This window comes from Halichoerus grypus, chromosome 9, assembly GCF_964656455.1.
Source record: "Halichoerus grypus chromosome 9, mHalGry1.hap1.1, whole genome shotgun sequence".
NCBI classification, from domain to species: domain Eukaryota; kingdom Metazoa; phylum Chordata; class Mammalia; order Carnivora; family Phocidae; genus Halichoerus; species Halichoerus grypus.
In genome coordinates, this window is record NC_135720.1 from 16,606,237 (window position 1) to 16,627,501 (window position 21,265).

Consider the following 21,265-nt stretch of genomic DNA (forward strand, 5'->3'; position numbering starts at 1 on the left):
TCTCTCAGAGGAATCACTGTGTATGGCAACTATAGCCTTATGAAATGTATTTCTTAAATAATGAGACTTGAAAGTTGAAATGACTCCTTGATCCATGGACTGCAGAACAGATGTTTGTTAGCAGGCATGAAAACAACATAAATCTCATTGTACATCTCCATCAGAGCTCTTGGGTGACCAGGTACATTGTCAATGACCAGTTATATTTTGAAAGGAATCTTTTTTTCTGAGCAGTAGGTCTCAACAATGGGCTTAAAATATTCAGGAAACCATGTTGTAAACAGATGTTCTGTCATCCAGGCATTGTTGTTACATTTATAAAGCACAGGCAGAGTAGGTTTAGCGTAACTGTTAAGGGCCCTAGGATTTTTAGAATGATAAAGTCACCAGCTGCATTAGCCTCTAACAAGAGAGTCAGCTTGTTCTTTGAAGCCTTGAAGCCAGGCATTGACTTCTCTCTGGCTATGAAAGGCCTAGATGGCATTTTCTTCCAATAGAGGCTGTTTTACCTACAATGGAAATCTGTTGTTTGGTGGAACCACTTTTATTAATTATCTTAGATAGATTTTCTAGATAACTTGATGCACCTTCTAAGTCAGTACTTGGCTGCTTCACCTTGCACTTTATGTTATGGAAATGGCTTTTTTCTTTAAATCTCAAGAACCTACCTCTGCTAGCTTCAAACTTTTCTTCTGCACTGTCTTTACCTCTCTGTCTTCACAGAATTGAAGAGAGTTAGGGAGGGCCTTGCTCTGGATTAGTCTTTGGCTTAAGGTAATGTTGTGGCTGGTTGATCTGTTAACACAAACCACCAAAACTTTCTCCATATCAGCAATAAGGGCATTTCGCTTTCTTATCATTCATGCATTCACTGGAGTAGCACTTTTATTTGACTTATTATTTTTTTATTTTAAAGATTTTTATTTTCAAGTACTCTCTACACCCAACGTAGGGCTCAAACTTACAACCCTGAGATCAAGTCACATGCTGTACCAACTGAGCCAGCCAGGCATGCCTGGAGTAGCACTTTTAATTTCCTTTAAGAACTTTTCCGGGGGGAGGGGGGCGCCTGGGTGGCTCAGATGGTTAAGCGTCTGCCTTCGGCTCAGGTCATGGTCCCAGGGTCCTGGGATCGAGCCTCACGTGGACTCCCTGCTCATGCTCTCTCTCTGTCTCAAATGAATCAATAAAAAATCTTAAAAAAAAAACCAAAACTTTTCCTGGGGTGTCTGGATGGCTCAGTCAGTTGGGTGTCTGACTCTTGGTTTTGGCTCAGGTCATGATCTCATGGGATGTGGGATCCAGCCCCGCCTCAGGCTCCTTGTCAGTGGAGAGTCCACTTGAAAGATTCTCTCCCTCTGCCCCTACCCCTGCTCGCACTCTCATTCTTTCTCTCTAAAATAAATACATAAATCTTGGGGTGCCTGGGTGGCTCAGTCGTTAAGCATCTGCCTTCAGCTCAGGTCATGATCCCAGGGTCCTGGGATCGAGCCCCACATCGGGCTCCCTGCTCAGCAGGAAGCCTGCTTCTCCCTCTCCCACTCTCCCTGCTTGTGTTCCCTCTCTCACTGTGTCTCTCTCTGTCAAATAAATAAATAAAATCTTTAATAAAATAAAATAAATACATAAATCTTAAAAAAAAACAAAAAACACTTTTCCTTTGCATTTACAACTTAGCTAACTGGCACAAGAAAAAAGAAAATCTTTAAAAGTAAATAAATAAATACTGACTTTTGTATATACTCAATTTCAGAGATCTCCCCTTCAGGTCCAAATATGGTTCCTCTTGGTCTGTCAGCTTTTGACATGCCTTCCTCACTAAGCTTATTCGTTTTTAGCTTTTTATTTAAAGCAAGAGAGCTGCAACTCTTCCTTTCACTTGAACACTTAGAGGCCATTATAGGGTTACTAATTGGTCTAATTTCAATATTGTTGTGTCTCAGGGAATCAGGATGCCTGAGGAGATGGGGGAATGGCTGGTGGGTGGAGCAGTCAGAACAACAATATTAAGTTTGCTGTCTTGTATGGGTGCAGTTCATGGTGTACCCAATCAATTACAGTAATAGTGTCAGAGATCACTGATCACAGATCCCCATAACAAATAAAATAATAATGAAAAGTTTTGAAATACTTAAAGAATTACCAAAATATGGCACAGAGACACGAAGTGAGTAAATACTGTTGGAAAAATGGTGTCGATAGACTTGTTCAAGGCAAGGTTGCCACAGACCTTCAATTTGTTAAAAAAAAAAAAATGCAGTATCTGAAATGTAATAAAGAGAAGCCAAATAAAACTAGGTATGCCTGGTGCTCGCTTCGGCAGCACATATACTAAAACTAGATATGCCTGTATGCATTCTCTTTGACGCAGTAATTCCAGTTCTGGGAATTTATGTATTTTTATTTATTATAAAATATATATAAATAAATATATATAATATATATAAATAAAATATATATAAATATTTATTTATTTTTTTAGGTAGGCTCTATGCCCAGCGTAGAGCCCAACATGGGGCTTGAACTCAAAACCCTGAGATCGAGACCTGAGCTGAGATCCAGAGTCATACACTTAACCAGCTAAGCCACCCAGTGCCTGGGAATTTGTCCAAAGGGAAATGCTCAACAATGTTTGCACAACAGTTTATTGTTTTATTTTTTAATGAACTAGTTTTGATATTTACAAGGAATATGTTATATACGTGTAAGCTATGATCATAATAAAAAAAATTCATGAACTCTCCACCCATCCTCAGAACTAGAATATTACCAATACAGTTGAAGTTATCAATGTTTGAAACATCATAATAGCAAAAATTGGGAACAACCTAAATGCCCATGAGTAGGGGATAGATAAATTATGGTACATATACATGATGTATTCAGTATTTAGTTATTTAGAAAAATAAGGTTGAATTGTCATATTTTCTCAGTTTCAAGAAATTCTAAACAGTAAGTCTAAAACCATCTATTTAGTAACAGTATTTCAGGGAAAGAAATAGAAACATAGTTTTTTTATGGTCAGTTTTTTCTTTTTTTAAAAAAAATTTTTATTTATTTATTTGAGAGAGAGAGAGCACAAGCAGGGGAAGGGGCAGAAGGAGAGGGAGAAGCAGATTCCCCACTGAGCGTGGAGCCTGCCATGGGGCTCGATCCCAGGATGCTGGGATCAGGACCTGAGATGAAGACAGACGCTTAACCGGCTGAGCCACCTATAGTTAATTTTTTCAGGTGCCCCTATAGTTAATTTTTTCAATAATATTTCTTAAAAAAATTTTTTTAATTAAGTAGTCTCTGTACTCATTGTGGAGCTCAAACTTACATCCCAAGATCAAGAGTCATGTGCTCCACTGACTGAGCTAGTCAGGCACCCCTAAACATAGTTTTTTATTAACCTTCAGTAGCATACATTTATCCAGTCAATTGTAGACCCCCCCCTTTTTTTTTTGAATGGCAATAAAGTTTGAGTCAGCCTTATTCACATTCAGAAAAAATTCTGAAAAAATTCTGAATGTGAATAAGGCTGAATTTCTTTGGGCTTTGGGGTAGTTAACACATAATACGGGGACATGCTACTTTTATTTTTTTTTTATGATTGAGTATATAATTTTGAGGCATATTGAAGAATACTGGGGTCTTGTCTTTTCTTTTTGCTTAAACTATTTTTTTCTTAGCTAAGTGAATTACTGCTGGAAATTGAACATTTGATGATGATAACTCAGACGACTTTGACAGTTGTTTCATGTCTGAGTGCATGTACTTTATGAATCTCTCCTACCTTTGAAAATTATGTGATCTCACCTAAATTTGGCAATTCTTTATACCTTTAATTGCATTGCCTGAGTACAAAATGCTACATCATAGAATCTTTTTGAGAAAAAGACATTTGACTATTAATCAAGGGTCTAGATTCAACCATATGTGGTGCTGGCCATAAAAATAACACAGTTGGGGCACATAAGTGGCTCAGTCGGTTAAGCGTCAGATCTTGATCTCAGCTCAGGTCTCCATCTCAGGGTCCTGAGTTCAAGCCCCACATGGGGCTCCATGCTAGGCATGGAGCCTACTTAAAAACACACACACAGAGTTGAGATGACAAGGAAATTTCACCTCGTATTTATGGTCAAATTAGCTACGTGCACTGTCGGCTGTTCCAGAACTTCTCTGCTTTGGAGCTGGCAAAATTTCTTTCAATATTGACTTTAAGGAGCACCTCGCAGGCTCAGTCAGTAGAGCGTGCAACTCTTGATCTCAGGGTTGTAAGTTCAAGCCCCACATTGGGTGTAGAAATTACTTAAAAATAAAATCTTGGAAGCCTGGGTGGCTCAGTTGGTTAAGCGACCAACTCTTGGTTTTGGCTCAGGTCATGATCTCATACTCATGAGGTCATTGAGCCCTGTGCTGGGCTCTGCACTAAATGCAGAGTCGGCCTCAGATTCTCTCTCCATCTGCCCCTCCCCCCGCTCACTCGGGCGCTCTCTCTCTATAAAATAAATAAAATCTTTGAAAAAAAAATAATATTTTAAGTAAAATAAAAATCTTAAGGGGCTCCCAGGCGGCTCAGTCCGTTAAGCATCTGACTCTTGATCTCAGCTCAGGTCTTGATCTCAGGGTCGTGAGTTCAAGCTCTGCTTTGAGCTCCATGCTGGCCATGGAGCCTACTTAGAAAAAAGAAAATCTTTAAAAATAAATACTGACTTTTGTATATACTCAATTTCAGAAATACTAGAATATGGAAAAGCATGTATCTTAGAATCAAGAAAACACTGTACTTACTGTTGAAAGATGTTCATAGTATTACATTATTCTTTTGATAGTATATTGGGCCCTAAGCGGCAATAGCTAGATTCACAGGCCCTGTGGCCCGTATGTCCAGTAATCTGCCCTTCAGGTACAAATATGGTTCCTCTTGGTCCAGAGACTTGTTCAGTTATCTTTGCTCTCACTCTTTGTCCTCCTCTCCATCTCTTCTCACTCATTCACTCACCACTAAGTACACAGTGGTATAACAAGAATGGCAGGGCCTTAGTAAGCACTACTGTTAGAAAAGGAGAATAGGAAATAGCAGCAATCGCTGATCTGTAATAATTTTGATACCTCCATAGACAACCATAGGTCTTGAAAGCAACCAGCCTTGGAGGTAGGGATTTTCCTTAATTGGGCCTTAATCCAATTATATGGAAAGAACTCCCTCATTCATTGTTCTCTATGACCCTTGGCCATAGTTCCCTCCAAGAACCTCCTTGGGGTTCTTTTTCCGATTATCATCCTTGGCCACATAGGGATGTGTGAACTTTGGGAGACTAGTCCTCTTTGGAAGGTGCAAATCTTCTCATCTAGAATATGCTTCATGGAAGTTGGGAGCCCCAAGAGTTTAAATTGTGAATAGTCAAAGGCTTTTTTAGTCTCAGCTTGAGTAGTTTTTTTTTTTTAATTTTAACTGGGGCGCCTGGGTGGCTCAGTCCTTAAGTGTCTGCCTTCGGCTCAGGTCATGATCCCAGGGTCCTGAGATCGAGCCCTGCATCGGGCTCCCTGCTCTGAGGGAAGCCTGCCTCTCCCTCTCCCCCTGTGTGTGTTCCCTCTCTGGCTGTCTCTCTCTGTCAAATAAATAAAATCTGTAAAAATAAATAAAATTTTAACAAAGTAATTTCCTCAAAGTTAGTAAGCCTTTGATGTGTTTAGTTCTAGTCAATTCCATGTGTCCCTAACCATAAGTTCACATGTGTTAGTAACCTCTTCCAAAGATTGAGGGCTCCCATTTCTCTACTCAGTTGGTTGTTTGAGAGATGGCTATCCCCTCAGTGTGGGTTTTACCACTGAGGTACTTTAGTCAGCTGAGAGATGCCAGTGGGCATCTGAGCTCAGCCTTTTAATTCCATGTCTTCCTGTTTGGGGTCTAGAAGCAAGCTGCATTCCAACAAGACTTTAAATTTCTGAATTCTGTCTATTCCTTCCTATTTCTGTTTGCAAATCAGCTGCTTCTTTCCTGACCTTATCATTTACTTATAATACTTTGCCAAATAGCCAATAGCAGCCAACATACACTTCTAAGATTCTCTTTTTCACACTCTTTTTTATAACACTACAAATTCAGTAGACTCTTTGTCACCTTGTAAGTTATAACAGACAACAGCTTTATCAAATATTTAGCCACTGTAAAACATGGTTCTTCATTTTTCCAGTCCCCAGCATCACTTTCCTTGAAGCCCTTTGCCTCACTACTAACTCTATACTATATTAGGGTATTTGTTATAGTAGCATGTCACTTCTAGGTACCAATTTCTGTATTAGGAGAATGAGAGACTAAATAGGCAGATAGACAATGGCCAGATCATACATGAAAATAGAACTGTGACCCACAGCCTCAGTAGCAATAGGCCCAAACAGCCAGGTCTTGGTCAGTAACTGCCAACTTCTAACTCAGGATTAACCAGGGAAAGACAAATACACCCCCCAGCCAATCACATAGGTTGCCCTGCTTCAAGTTAGCTGGCCTCCAGCTTTCTTGTGGCAGAGCATATCTGATGTCTTCCCCTTTATTCAATTTAAAGCTTTTCCGTTCCCCTGCCTGCCTTGAATCTCTGCCAAAGAGATGGTGACTGGCTGACTCCCTTGCTATGGCAGGCTCTTAATAAATAGACTCTGCTTATTTTCACTGGTATGTATTTATCTATTTAAAAAAAATTTTTTTTAAGTAGGCTCCATTGCAAGGGCTCAAATTCATGACCCTGAGATCAAGACCTGAGCTGAGACCTAGAGTCAGGCATTTAACTGACTGAGCCACCCAGGCATCCCTTGGATGGTCTTTATTTCCACAATAATATTAGGCTGTTTTGTGGTAATATCGCAAAATATCAGTGGTATAACACAACAGAGATTCCTACCTTCCTTACACAGAGTCCAGTGGGGTTCAGTAGTAAGCCATCCAGTGGCTTAGGAACCCATATTCCCTCCATATTGTGAAGCTACCATCTCAAAATGTGACCAGCATTGTTATTGAAGCAGGAAGAGAGAGATGGAGAAGCACTGGCTTTTAACTGCCTCAACCTAGAATTGACACATTACATCAGTTCACAGAGCTTTGGCCAGAACTAATTTAGGAAATAGAGGGCAGTATGTGAAGATAGTCTCTGGCACAAGGATTTATCAAGAGCAATTAGATAAAGATATGCCACATTTCCTCCATTCCATCATTATTGAAATCAGATGGTATGGATTACCTTTTGAAACAAACATTTACACATAATGTTTCAGGGTGCCTGGGTGGCACAGTCACATGAGCGTCTGACCCTTGGTTTTAGCTCAGGTCATGATCTCAGGGTCCTGAGATCAAGCCCCACATTGGGCTCTGTGCTCAGCATGGAGTCGGCTTGAGATTCTCTCTCTCCGCCTGTCCCTCCTGCTTGTGCTTTCTCTCCCTCTCTAAAATAAATAAATAAAATCTTAAAAAAAAAAAAAAAGATAAATGTAATCTCTCTGTTATTTCCCCTGAAAAGCTAATGTTGAAATGATGTTGTTGCATGGAATTAATGGTTCCTTTAAATTAAAGAAATCCTGTGTGTTCTTTGTGTGTTTTGTATTTGTGTAAGAATAATCTGCAGCAGAACCATTTCAAGATCCAGAGCACTATAGTCATTTCCTTTCTTTTTTAGTTGTTAACTTTCTGTTTTGGAAAATTTCAAGCACATACAAAAGTAAGGGGGATAGTATGACGAACTTTCATGTGCCCATCACCCAGCTACAGCAGTCATCAGCTACGTTTGTCTCATCTGTGTCTCCACTTCACCGCAAAACCCAATTACAAATAAGTAAATAAAATTCCAGACGTCATATTTTAAAATAAATTCCAGACATCATATTTTATTCATATTTCAACATGTAGATGAAAGAGATAAGCATAAACTAATTTTTCATTTATTTTAACTTAAAACACATTATTACACATATACCAGACCTCAGTCGTTTCTGGACCATTGTATACTCAGATGTTAACACTGTTAGAAATTACATCATTCAAGTACAGAGTTATAGAATACAGGATTAGAATGACTGGCCCAGCATTTTCCTCTTCTTTCCTTTCCTTTCCTTTTCTTAATTTTATTTATTTGAGAGAGTGAGCAAGTGAGAGAGAATGAGCAGGGGGAGGAGCAGAGGGAGAGGGAGAGGTGGACTCCCCACTGAGCAGGGAGCCCGATATGGGGCTCGATGCGGGGCTTGATCCAGGGACTCCTGGATCATGACCTGAGCCAAAGGCAGACGCTTAACCAACTGAGCCACTCAGGTGCCCCTGGCCCAGCATTTTCTAAAATATATTCCATAGAAATGAATCTCATGAAATGATCGGAAGGAAAAAAGTTCTTTGGTCAGGTAAGTTTGGGCAACACAGCATTCTCTTCTTATAAATTCATGTATTATATAAAAATGATGTCATATTTTGTGATCCCATTTTGGTTTTTTTGGTTTTTTTTTTTAAGATTTTATTTATTAATTTAAGAGAGAGAGCACAAGTGGGAGAGAGGGACAAAAGGAGAGGGAGAAGCAGACTCCCTGCTGAGCAGGGAGCCCAACATGGGGCTTGATCCCAGGACCCTGGAATCATGCCCTGAGCCAAAGGCAGACACTTACCCCACTGAGCCACCCAGGCTCCCCTGATCTCATTCTTTTTTATGGCTGAGTAATAGTACGTTTTGTGTGTGTGTGTGTGTGTATGTGTGTATATATATATATATATATATATGTATACACCACATCATCCTTATCCAATCGTCTGTCATTGGACACCTAGGTTGCTTCCATATCTTGGTTATGATAAATAATGCTGCAATAAACATTGGGATGCATATATCTTTTTTTTTTTTTAAAGATTTTATTTATTTATTTGACAGAGACAAAATGAGAGAGGGAACACAAGCAGGGGGAGTGGGAGAGGGAGAAGCAGGCTTCCCGCAGAGCAGGGAGCCCGATGTGGGGCTCAATCCCAGTACCCTGGGATCATGATCTGAGCCGAAGGCAGACACTTAACGACTGAGCCACCCGGGCGCCCCTGTATATATCTTTTTTAATTAGGGTTCTCGTTTTCTTTGGGTAAATACTCAGTAATGGAACTACTGGGTTGTATGGTATTTCTATTTTTTATTTTCTAAGGAGCATCTATACTGTTTTCCACCGTGGTTGCACCAATGTACATTTCCACCAGCAGGGTACTAGGGTTCCTTTTTCCCACATCCTCATCAACGTTATTTCTTGTTTTTTGATTCTAGCCATTCTGGCAGGTATAAGGTGATAGCTTCTTGTGGTTTTGGTTTGCATTTCCCTGATGATTAGTGATGTTGAGCATCTTTTCATGTATCTGTTGTCCATTTGTATGTCTTCTTTGGAAAAATGTCTAGAATATGCAGTATTAATAGTGATTTTATTACTTTCCTGCAACTTACATGACAAATCACTACACGTGAGGACTTAAAAAGCATACATTTATTCTCTTAAAGTTCTGGAGGCCAGAAATCCAAAATCAGTATCACTGGCCCAAAATCAAGGTGCTGACAAGGCCACTCTCCTCCAAGAGGCTCTAGGAGAAAATCCGTTCCTTGCCATTTTGGCTGCTGGCATTCCTTGCTTCTGACCACATCACTTCAGTCTCTGTCCCCTCGGACACATTGCCTCTTCCCCTTCTGTGTGTATCCGATCTCCCCCTTCTCAGAAGAACACTTGTAATTGTGTGCACTGCTTACCTGAATAATCCATGATAATTTCTCCATCTCAAAATCCTTAATGACATCTGCAAAGTCCCTTTTTCCAAATAAGATAACATTTACAGATTCTAGGGATTAGGAAGTAAATATCTTTTAGGATGTCATTATTCAGGCTACTGAAGTGATTCTTACTGTTGAGGGAGGTGAATTATGAGGGACTTCTACTTTATATTATATAATATTTAAGTTTTTCAATAAGGATGCATTTTTGTATAATTAGACAAAACTAAGATTATAGTTTTTTAAGAGTAAAAAGAAGGGATAAATCACTTGCATTTATTAGTTCAGCAGATATTTTTGCACTGCTTACTGTTTACCAGGCTCTGTGTTAGGAATGGAAGCAAATGTTGTGTATTGACAGAGAAAAGCAAGTTATGCTTATTTTGTTAATTTTTATCTTCTCTGTCAAGGAGAATGATACTGGAAATGGTAAAATACTAATAGTAAAATGGTACTAAACTTGGAGTTGAAACCCAAAATAAGTGACTTAGTAATGGAATGCTTAGATGCTATGAATGAAATATAACTCAGATATTGAGAGAACTGACACATGACATTGCATAACCACTATTGTTAATCCTTGATTGCAGAGAAATGATAGGTTGCGGAACAGGAAATGGAAAATATTTTCACTTTCAGGAAGGGCACGAGGGGAATTCTGTAAATTTTAGACTGGTGAGCTAAATGTGAAACCTAAAAAATTTCATTAGTAGGCTATTAATATTTTGGGAAGGCTTAGGGGAAAACTGCTTATCATTAGGGACCAGCTTTCTTCATAAAAGCATAAGATGTGTCCATCTTTATTTCATTTATGAAGTAGTTATCAGTAGATTGGGTTATGTTGTAGACAGAATATGTGTAATTTTCAGCAGTACAATGACAGAGTTCATCATTTTTGTTTTTAAAAAATGAAATACGTGCTGCTTGTTAAGTAGAATTGGATTGATCATAATTAACTAAGAACTGATTACTGAGGCAAAGTCATCACGAAACTGCCTCTGATAGTCTGTTTCAGGACTTCATCCTTTTTCAGGCCTGCTGCAGACAGTTGTTTATGTGTATGTATAATTAACATCCATAAGTGTAATTTTTAAAAATAGAAGAGTGTTTGGTTTTTTGTTTGTGGGTTTTTTTGTTTGTGAGAAGGAAGAGTGGTGGAGAGGGGAGCAAAGGGAGAGGGAGAGAGAGAATCTTAAGCAGGTTCCATGCCCAGCACAGAGCCTGACATGGGGCTCAATTTTATGACCCTGAGATTGTGACCTGAGCCGAAATCAAGAGTCGAACGCTTAACTGACTGAGCCACCCAGGAGCCCCCCAAAAGTGTTTATTTTTAACAGCTATAAGATATAATTTATATACCATAAAATTTACTCATTTAAAGTATACAATTCAGGGGCGCCTGGGTGGCTCAGTCATTAAGTGTCTGCCTTCGGCTCAGGTCATGATCCCAGGGTCCTGGGATTGAGTCCCGCATCGGGCTCCCTGCTCAGCAGGAAGCCTGCTTCTCCCTCTCCCACTCCCCCTGCTTGTGTTCCCTCTCTCACTGTGTCTCTGTCAAATAAATAAATAAAAAAATAAATAAAGTATACAATTCAGTGGTTGTTCAGGGTTCATTTCCAGAGCTATACAACCATAATAATAATCTAATTTTAAAATAGAAAATGGCTTTATTTTATCTGTAGTGTTTTGAAACTTGCCCTTTTTGCTTAAGAATGTGTTATGAGGGGGTACCTGGGTGACTCAGTTGGTTAAGCGTCTGCCTCCAGCTCAGGTCATGATCCCGGGGTCCTGTAATTGAGCCCCCCATCGAACTCCCTGCTCAGCGCAGAGCCTGCTTCTCCCTCTCCCTCTGCTGCTCCCCATGCTTGTGTTCTCTCTCCGTCAAGTAAATAAATAAAATCTATAAAAAAAGAAAAAAAAAGAATGTGTTATGGGTATCTATTCTTGTCAGTACATTTAGATAGAATTGCATCATTCTTTTTAACATCTGCTTCATCACATATAGATGTACTGTCAATTGCTCAATTACTGATGAGCATCTAGACTGATAATCATGTTTTGCCGTTATAAATGGTGTTGCAAGGAGCATCCTTCATCTTCGAACCCTTGTGTTCCTTTAGTTGTATTGCACTGTTCCTCATAATCCTTATTCAAGCCTTAAGGTAAACCTTGTTATTCCAACCATTTTATGCCTCAGGAGACAGTTTTTGAGAGAAATAAATACCTAAGTTCACATTGCTAAAATTAACAGAACAGGTACTTGAATAATTTTTTTGTTTTTCTGTTACTTTCTGGCATCTCTAGGATTTTGACAAACTAGAGCATTATCCAGAAGAGTATGGCTAGAATTAGGAACATTTAGGGGTACCTGGGTGACTCAGTCAGTTAAGCTTCTAACTTGTGTTTGGCTCAGGTCATGGTCTCAGGGTTATGAGATCAAGCCCCCCACCCCCAATAGGGCTCCAGCTTCAGATTCTCTTCCTGTCTCCCTCCCTCTGCCCCTCCCCAAGTCATGCTTGCTCTGTCTCTCAAATAAATAAATCTTTAAAGGAACTGGGGTTGTTTAGGAGACACGTGTATTTCATTTGTCAACATATACATTTATTGAGGGCTCACTATGTGTCAGTCTCTGATAGCATTGAACAGACAGTGGTTATGAGACAAATAACGTCTTCTGTTCTCATGGAGCTTTTATGTCAGTGAGGGAAGATTGACAATTAACAACTAAACAATTACGATAATTTTAGATAGTAGTAAGTACTATTAAGAAAGTAAAACAGGGTAATTAGGTGACCAGTCATTGAGAGCTATTGAGGAGGTAACATAAGGCTGAGACCTAAATGACTAGGAGGATGTATTTATATTTGCCTGTAGACCTTTTTATGTAACATGAATGGTGATTACATTTATAAGAATAGTTATGGGGCACCTGGCTGGCTCAGTCGATCTTTTTTTTCTTTTTTTTTTTTAGAGAGAAAGAGAGCATGTGCGTGCTGGGAGAGGGATGGAGGGAGAGAGAGAGAGAATCCCGAGCAGGCTCCATGCCCAGCGCAGAGCTGAACACAGGGCTCAATCTCACGACCCTGAGAGATAATGACGTGAGCCGAAATCAAGAGTCAGAGACTTAACCGACTGAGCCACCCAGGCGCCCTGAGCTTGTGACTCATGATCTAGGGGTTGTAAGTTCGAGCTCCACATTGGTGTAGAGATTACTTAAAAAAATATAATAGAAATAGGCTCCTAGTAGATGATAATTAGCAATGTTTCACATCCCAGTGGTACCACTTACAAACTGTTTTTCCCAAACTCTCTGAACCTGTTTCCTCATGTACAAAGCAGAGATAGTAAACCTTCTTCACAGGGCTGTTAGGATAGTTAGATAAGGATGTAGGCAAAATTATTTATTACCGGCCCATGTACTGAGCGGGATTTCACGATGCTCCATGGAAAGAAATTATTTATTACCTCTCAGCATGTACTGAGCGGGATTTCACGATGCTCCATGGAAAGAAAACATCTTTAACACTTGCTGCAGGTCACAAGTAGAATGGCTTTCTTGCATTAGTGATTTCCCTATCAGTGAGGATATTTAAGTAGACTTTAGGTGACTGTTCTTCTAGTATGTTTTTTTTTCCCAGTTTTTTTTTTTAATTTAAATTCAGTTAATTAACATATGTATTATTGATTTCAGAGGTAGAGGTCTGTGATTCATCAGTCTTATATAATACCCAGTGCTCATTACATCACATGCCCTCCTTAATGTCCGTCACCCAGTTACCACATCCCACACTACCTCCATCCCCTCCAGCAACCCTCAGTTTGTTTCCTATGATTGAGAGTCCCTTATGGTTTGTCTCCCTCTCTGGTTTCTTTTTTGTTTGTTTGTTTGTTTTAAGATTATTTATTTATTTATTTATTTGACAGAGAGAGACACAGCGAGAGAGGGAACACAAGCTGGGGGAGTGGGAGAGGGAGAAGCAGGCTTCCTGCCGAGCAGGGAGCCCGATGTGGGGCTCAATCCCAGGACCCTGGGATCATGACCTGAGCCGAAGGCAGACACCTAACGACTGAGCCACCCAGGCGCCCCCCTCTCTGGTTTCATCTTGTTTTATTTTTTCCTCTCTTCCCCTGTGATCCTCTGTTTTGTTTCTCAAATTCTGCATATCAGTGAGATCATATAATTGTCTTTCTCTGATTGACCTATTTCGCTTAGCATAATACCCTCTAGTTCCATCCACGTCATTGCAAATTCTAGTGTGTTTTAAAAGACATTCATGCATTAAGTGAGGCATAAGACAAGTTGTCCACAGACATCCTTTCCCTGTCCTGTCATTAATAAACTTAGAGTCCCAGTCCACAGTTGGTGAAATAAGCTCAAGCATCTGTTTTTTAAAGCATAAAGGTATCTTCTGGACTAGTGGTTTAAAAACCTTTCTAAAGCAACAGTACTGTTTCTTCTAAAGAAATCTTATACTTGAAGTCTAATTTTATTTTATTTTAAGATTTATTTATTTAGAGAGAGAGAGCATGAGTGGGAGGGGCAGAGGGAGAGAGAGAGAATCTCAAGCAGAACCCTGTGCTGAGCATGGATCCCAACACAGGGCTCGATCTCACAACCCTGAGATCATGACCTGAGTCTGAAACCAAGAGTCAAACGCTTAACCGACTGTGCCACCCAGGCGCCCCAAAGTCCAATTTTAAAATCTAGAATTGGAACTGCAAGGTGAAGTTAATGAGAGGCTGTCCATTGTATCATTCACTTGGTAATCCTTGTGTCTGTATATACTTTATATGCTTACTAAGCACTCCTTTTTTTCTTTAAGTTTTTAATTTATTTAAGTAATCTCTACACCCAACATGGGGCTTGAACTCATGACCCTAAGATCAAGAGTTGCATGGTCTTTGAGCCAGTGAGGCACCCCAGTTTACTAAGCACTCTTAAAATTATATTTTATCATAACCAGTACTTGATGTAATTTTATAGATTAGGAAATAGGCACAGAGAGGTTAACTAACTTTTCCTGGCTGTACAGTAATCTTTTTTTTTTTTTTAATTTTTTTTTTAAAGATTTTATTTATTTATTTGACAGAGAGAGACACAGAGAGAGAGGGAACACCAAGCAGGGGGAGTGGGAGAGGGAGAAGCAGGCTCCCCGCAGAGCAGGGAGCCCGATGTGGGGCTCAATCCCAGAACCCTGGGATCATGACCTAAGCCGAAGGCAGACACTTAACGACTGAGCCACCCAGGCGCCCCCCCCTCCTTTTTTTTTAAGATTTTATTTATTTGTTTGACAGAGACACAGCGAGAGAGGGAACACAAGCAGGGGGAGTGGGAGAGGGAGGAGGTTTCCCACAGAACAGGACCCCGGATCATGACCTGAGCCAAAGGCAGATGCTTAACGACTGAGCCACCCAGGCGCCCCATGTACAGTAATCCTCAATGGAGCCAGAACTATAACCCAGGTCTCTGCTCTGTTTTCCCTCAAACACATGGTACTACTTTATCAGTTAATCACTTTATGGCTTTTTTTTTCTTTTATAGGGTTAATTATTTAGATTGTAAAGAATTTCATCATTCCTGGGGACTTCTGCAAAGCATCTTTTTCAGTTTTGCTCAAGAGAAAGTTCTGGATCAAAGAAATCCTTTGTGTGGGTTATAAATATAGATGTTTTCATGAAGAGGAGTGAAAAGCCAGAAGGATATAGACAAATGAGGCCTAAGACCTTTCCTGCCAGTAACTACACTGGCAGTAGCCGGCAGATGTTGCAAGAAATTCGGGAATCCCTTAGAAATTTATCCAAACCATCAGATGCTGCTAAGGCTGAGCATAACATGAATAAAATGTCAGCTGAAGATCCTCGACAAGTCAGAAATCCACCCAAATTTGGGACGCATCATAAAGCCTTGCTGGAAATTCGAAACTCTCTGCAACCATTTGCGAATGAAACAAGTCGGAGTACTTCAGAAGTTAATCCACAAATGCTTCAAGACTTGCAAGCTGCTGGATTTGATGAGGTAGGAATTTTGAAAGACAAAAGAAGGGATTTTTCTTACTTACACTACATAAGACTATTTTGATAATCTCCTACCCAAATGTTTCCATTGAGAGAATTTAACTGTGTATACAAATTTGTATATTCTAATCAGCAAAGAATGTTGTCTACAATTCCATTAATTAGTAAAACAAAATAATTATTTCTTTAGTTTTCTCTGTGGTTTCTGGGATTTAAAAGGTCAAGTCATGAAGTCAGATGGAAGTGCAGTTGAAAGCTACAGGGGAGGACAGAGTAGGTAGGGAGGGAGGTCTCTGCTGTAGGAGCTCTGGGGAGCCAAGTGGCTGTGTGAAAATGACAGTTTATGAAGTTTAAGTTCATACTACAGAGAAAGAAGTAGAATCAGGATTTCATTTTTTTTTTTTTTTAAATCAGGATTTCATTAAGCAGCTATGTTCACATCATTCTCAGGCCCAAATCTCAAATTCACAAAAACGAAAAATTTACATGTTGCTCAGTCTGCTAGAATTTTGAAGTTTTATTGTAATGAAATTTTAGTTCATGTTAGTTATGCCAAATCTTTAATATTTACCTTTAAAATTCACATTGAGTTTTTCATTGCACATATATATATTTATAATCATATATGTTTAGATCTATAATGTTTAGATTATAAAATTTATTTTCCATGATAACATACTTTCTGTGAATATTTTAGGTGGCAGAGATCATTTTGGATACAAATTGCCATGGAAAATGTAACTAAATGTGAATGAGCAAGTGTTAATTAAGTTTTCCTTGAAATTATAGTAACTTTTTGTGCTTATAAAAATACCTATTTCCTGTTAAAAATTAAAAAGTGTAAGGAAAACACTGGAAATTATCTTTAGCTCTACTACATAAAGATAATTACCTTTAAAATTCTTTCATTATCGTTAATAATTTGGTGACCACATTTTCAGAGATCTCTACGGTTAAAATTCAGAACTTAAGTATGCATTATAGTAAAGGATTTGAAAAGGAAGATTTCAACCAAACTATAGAGAAAAAAGATGAGTCTTTTCTGGCGTACCCTGTTCATCCATTTGACTAACATTATTTCCTATCATTTTTATGTTAAGTGTTCTAAAAATAATTGGATTTGCACCTGAAAATATCGAGAGAGAAAAGAGGAGAGGACCTGTGATGTTTTCCTGGTTAGTAGTTGGAGGATTAAGGAAATGGCTTAACATGGAGTTTCTCCAGAGTACTTTCTTCCTAATCTCTTAGCCAGAAGGCAAAGAAAAATGAAAGGAATGAATCATGGTACCTGGATGGCTCAGTCTGTTAAGCGTCTGCCTTCAGCTCAGGTCATGATCCCAGGGTTCTGGGATCCAACCCTGCATCGAGCCCTGCAGGCCCCTTCTCCCCTCCCCTCCGCTCATACTCTCTCATGCTCTCTCTCAAATAAATAAATGAAATCTTAAAAAAAAAAAAGGAATGAGTCATTGACCTTATTCGTTCCCATTATATATTGCTAGGGAAAGAGAGTTTAAAAAAATCACATGGCTGTAAAGGCCCTTAAGTGGTATTATGTTATGTCAGGTAAGTCACCTCAATAGATACGTATTTCTGGAGCTCTTACTATGTGTGAACCCTTTGATCACTGTAGTGAGTCGTATACCAAACATGGTCTATTCCTTTAAGGTACTTAAAAATTCCTTGTAATGTAGACAGTTTTAAGAAATCTAAGCATTAGTCAATGCTCTGTTGTTTTTATTTTTAAGCATAATTGGCATATGATGTTACATTAGTTTCAGGTGTATAACATGTTGATTCCACGGTTCTATAGACAGCTCTGTACATTACACAGTGCTCACCACCATAAGTGTAGTCACCATCTGTCACCATACAATGTTATTACAATATTACTGAGTATATTCTGTGTGCTATACTTTCCATCTTCATGATTTACTTATAACTGGAACTTTGTACCTCTCAATACTCTTTATCTATTTTGCTCATCCCCCAAGCCACCTCCCCACTAGCAACCAACAGTTTTTTCTCTGTATTTAAGAGTATGGTTTTTTTGTTTGTTTGTATGTTCATTTGTTTCTTAGATTCCACATGTAAGTGAAATCATATGGTATTAGTCTTTCTCTGACTTACTTCACTTAGGTCAATGCCCTATTCTTTATCTCTTGGAAATAATAATAATGGCTTCTCATTACAAAGATACGTTAGCTTTATTACAATCACACATTTCACAGTTGTCACCTTATGACATTCATAACCCCTTAAGCAAGGTTGCTTTCCTAAAAGCATTTAGACATTTATCAATTCTCATTTGTCCAAATAATGAAGTTAGGGTATTATTTATCCCCACGGTGATATAAAGAATATGGCAATATTTACTTCTGTCTCCTTAAATCACTCATTCTAATAGCTTCTCATTATATTGCAGAATTTGTTTAAAATCCTAACTTGGTACTTTAAAATTTTTATCCAGGAGCGTCTGGGTGGTGCATTCGGTTAAGTGTCTAACTCTTGGCTTTGGCTCAGGTCACGATGTCAGGGTGGTGAGATCGAGCCCTCGTTGGGTTCTGCACTCTGTTGAGCCTGCTTGGGTTTCTCTCTCCCTCTCCCTCTGCTCCCCCCCACCCACTTGTTTGCTTGCTGACTCACTCTCAAATAAATAGATCTTTAAAAATTTTTTTTTTAAATAAAATTTTTATCTAGTCTTCATTATTTTATCGTTTCATAAACCCTATCTATTCCTTTAGCTATGTCAGGTTCAAGGCAGTTGCAGTTTTTTGAGAATGTTTCTAGTAGCCTGTAAAAATTAAAACCTCAAGTATTTCAAGATTAGTTTCTTGGTAGGAATAAATGTTAAACAGAATTGATGGGTTCTTGGGGCACATAAGTCTACAATCAACGAGTGTATTTTTGCTGCTAAGCATGGAAAAAACCATAGTAATGTGGACACGATGTTTTCTTATCACATAAGACTTGGATTCCAAAGTTACTGATTTAAGGGTGCTCTTTTTCACACTGGCACCAACAGCCCCACCTACAGAACTTTGGTCGATATTATTAACAGATGCCAGAAACAGTTTAACATAACAGCAATAATATTCAAAAATAAAAGCCAGCATATTAGTCACCAGCTGAAATTCTAGTGCATTTAACAAAAATATCGTTCCCATGGGGCGCCTGGGTGGCTCAGTTGGTTAAGCGACTGCCTTCGGCTCAGGTCATGATCCTGGAGTCCCAGGATCGAGTCCCACATCAGGCTCCCTGCTGAGCAGGGAGTCTGCTTCTCCCTCTGATCCTCCTCCCTCTCATGTTCTCTCTCTCTCATTCTTTCTCTCTCAAATAAATAAAATCTTTAAAAAAAAAAAATATCGTTGGGGCGCCTGGGTGGCTCAGATGGTTAAGCGTCTGCCTTCAGCTCGGGTCATGATCCCAGGGTCCTGGGATCGAGCCCCACATCGGGCTCCTGGCTCAGCGAGGAGCCTGCTTCTCCCTCTCCCTCTGCCTCTCTCCCTGCTCATGCTTTCTCTCTCTCTCTCTCTCTCTATCTCTGTGTCTCAAATGAATAAATAAAATCTTTAAAAAAAAAAAAAAAATATCGTTCCCACAATATTGAAAAAGGATGGTGGGTGCCAGTTTTCTTACCAAGTGAGATGACACTGCTGTGTGATAGTAGCATCAATACAGTTCATTTGGCTTAACCAGTTTTAAAGTTAAGCCCTCCCTGTTGAATTTTAATTTGGAGTGATTTGAATTATTTTATTTCATTCATTCATTCATTTATTTTTATTTTTTTATTTTTTATTTTTTATTTTTTTATTTTTTTAAAATATTTTATTTATTTATTTGACAGAGAGAGACACAGCGAGAGAGGGAACACAAGCAGGGGGAACGGGAGAGGGAGAAGCAGGCTTCCCGCTGAGCAGGGAGCCTGAAGCGGGGCTCGATCCCAGGACCCTGGGATCATGATCTGAGCCGAAGGCAGACACTTAACGACTGAGCCACCCAGGCGCCCCATTCATTTATTTTTAAAGATTTTATTTATTTGTTTGACAGAGAGAGAGCAAGAGTAGGAACACAAATGGGGAGTGGGAGAGGGAGAAGCAGGCTTCCCGCTGAGCAGGGAGCCCGATGCGGGGCTCGATCCGAGGACCCTGGGATCATGACCTGAGCCGAAGGCAGACGCTTAACGACTGAGCCACCCAGGTGCCCCTGAATTATTTTAAATTTGCACACAAAGTGAGACTTAATTCCTTTGTATCTCACTACAAACTTGCGGAAATCTGATTGGCATAAAATGTGATCACACTGGACTTTTTTATCAGTTAAGGATTGAGTTTGGTTGCTTTTAACAAAAATCCAAATAATAATGCTCTAAACAAAATAGTGACTCAGTTTATATAGCTAGTATTGGTCCACTCTTAAAGATGTCAGAACCTAGGACTCATGAATTTCTTGAATGTTCCTTCTTTGTGGCATCATGCTGTAGCACAGATGTGAGATCTGTCGTCTAGGAAACAGGATACAGGAAGTACTCGTACCTAAAGCAGGGATAGCAACATTTTTCCAGAAACCCTTGCTTTTCTTTCATTGCCAGAATTGTCATGTGGCCACTGTAGCTATAAGGAAGGATTCTTCCAACAAAATCAGTAGCTTTTTCTAGGAAAGGGAGAATGAATCTTGAATAGGCAGCAAGTCTCTGCCACAACCTTTTTTTTTTTTTTTTTAAGGTTCTGTTTATTTGAGAGAGCAAGAGAGAGCACGAGCAGAGGGGAGGGGTAGAGGGAGAAAGACTCCTCGCTGAGCAGGGAACCTGCCAACGCGGGGCTTGATCCCAGGACCCTGGGATCATAACCTGAGCCGGAGGCAGATGCTCAACCAACTGAGCCACCCAGGCGCCCCTGCCACAACCTTTTTTTTTTGTGGTTGGTCTCACCCTAGTCATTTCTTTAGGAGGATCATCTGTCAGTAGCCTGTTCACCCACTGGTCTTACTATTCCATTCCCATTTTAAAATATTGTTTGAAATACTAGCTCCTCTAGGGCAAGTAAATAGCTGCTTCTCTCTTGAAAAAAGCCTATCCGTATGCGTTCTGTATGTTAGTGTATGATTTATGTTTACATTTAAAGGGCAAGGAGCAGAGCAGGAGGACAACCCACATCTAATCTCTAGGCACTGTACTTATGTGCTTTTACATGTTTTCTTATTTAGGCCTCACATCAATTCTGTAAGTATATTGCAGATGAAGAAATTAAGCTCTAAAATGTTAAATAATCTGCCAGAGTTCACACAGTTCTAAAGTAAATAAATCTGCAATCACTGGAGTGTATTTTTGCTTCTAAGCATAAAAAACAAAAGCATAGTAATGGAACTCAAACTCACTTCTGTTTGATTCCAGATTCTCTGCTTTTTCATCATACCATGTAGCCTCCTAAAGTCATCAGATAATCATATACACTCTAAGTGTTTTTCTTATACCATTTGTCCTAGATTTATGTCCTTGTAAA

General features: G+C 39.4%; 1 protein-coding gene across 2 annotated transcripts in view; it reads left to right on the forward strand.

Annotated features, from left to right (window-relative positions):
• LATS1 (large tumor suppressor kinase 1) overlaps positions 1-21,265 on the forward strand; it is a 50,813-nt gene that overhangs the window by 5,619 nt on the left and 23,929 nt on the right. The window contains exons 2-3 of one of the 2 annotated variants that reach the window (XM_078054582.1): positions 12,724-12,850; positions 15,295-15,768. In XM_078054582.1, the coding sequence (XP_077910708.1) occupies positions 15,427-15,768 (342 nt within the window). In that variant the 5' untranslated portion in view covers positions 12,724-12,850; positions 15,295-15,426. The remainder of the gene's footprint in view (positions 1-12,723; positions 12,851-15,294; positions 15,769-21,265) is intronic. The other variant, XM_036075028.2, reaches the window with a different exon arrangement.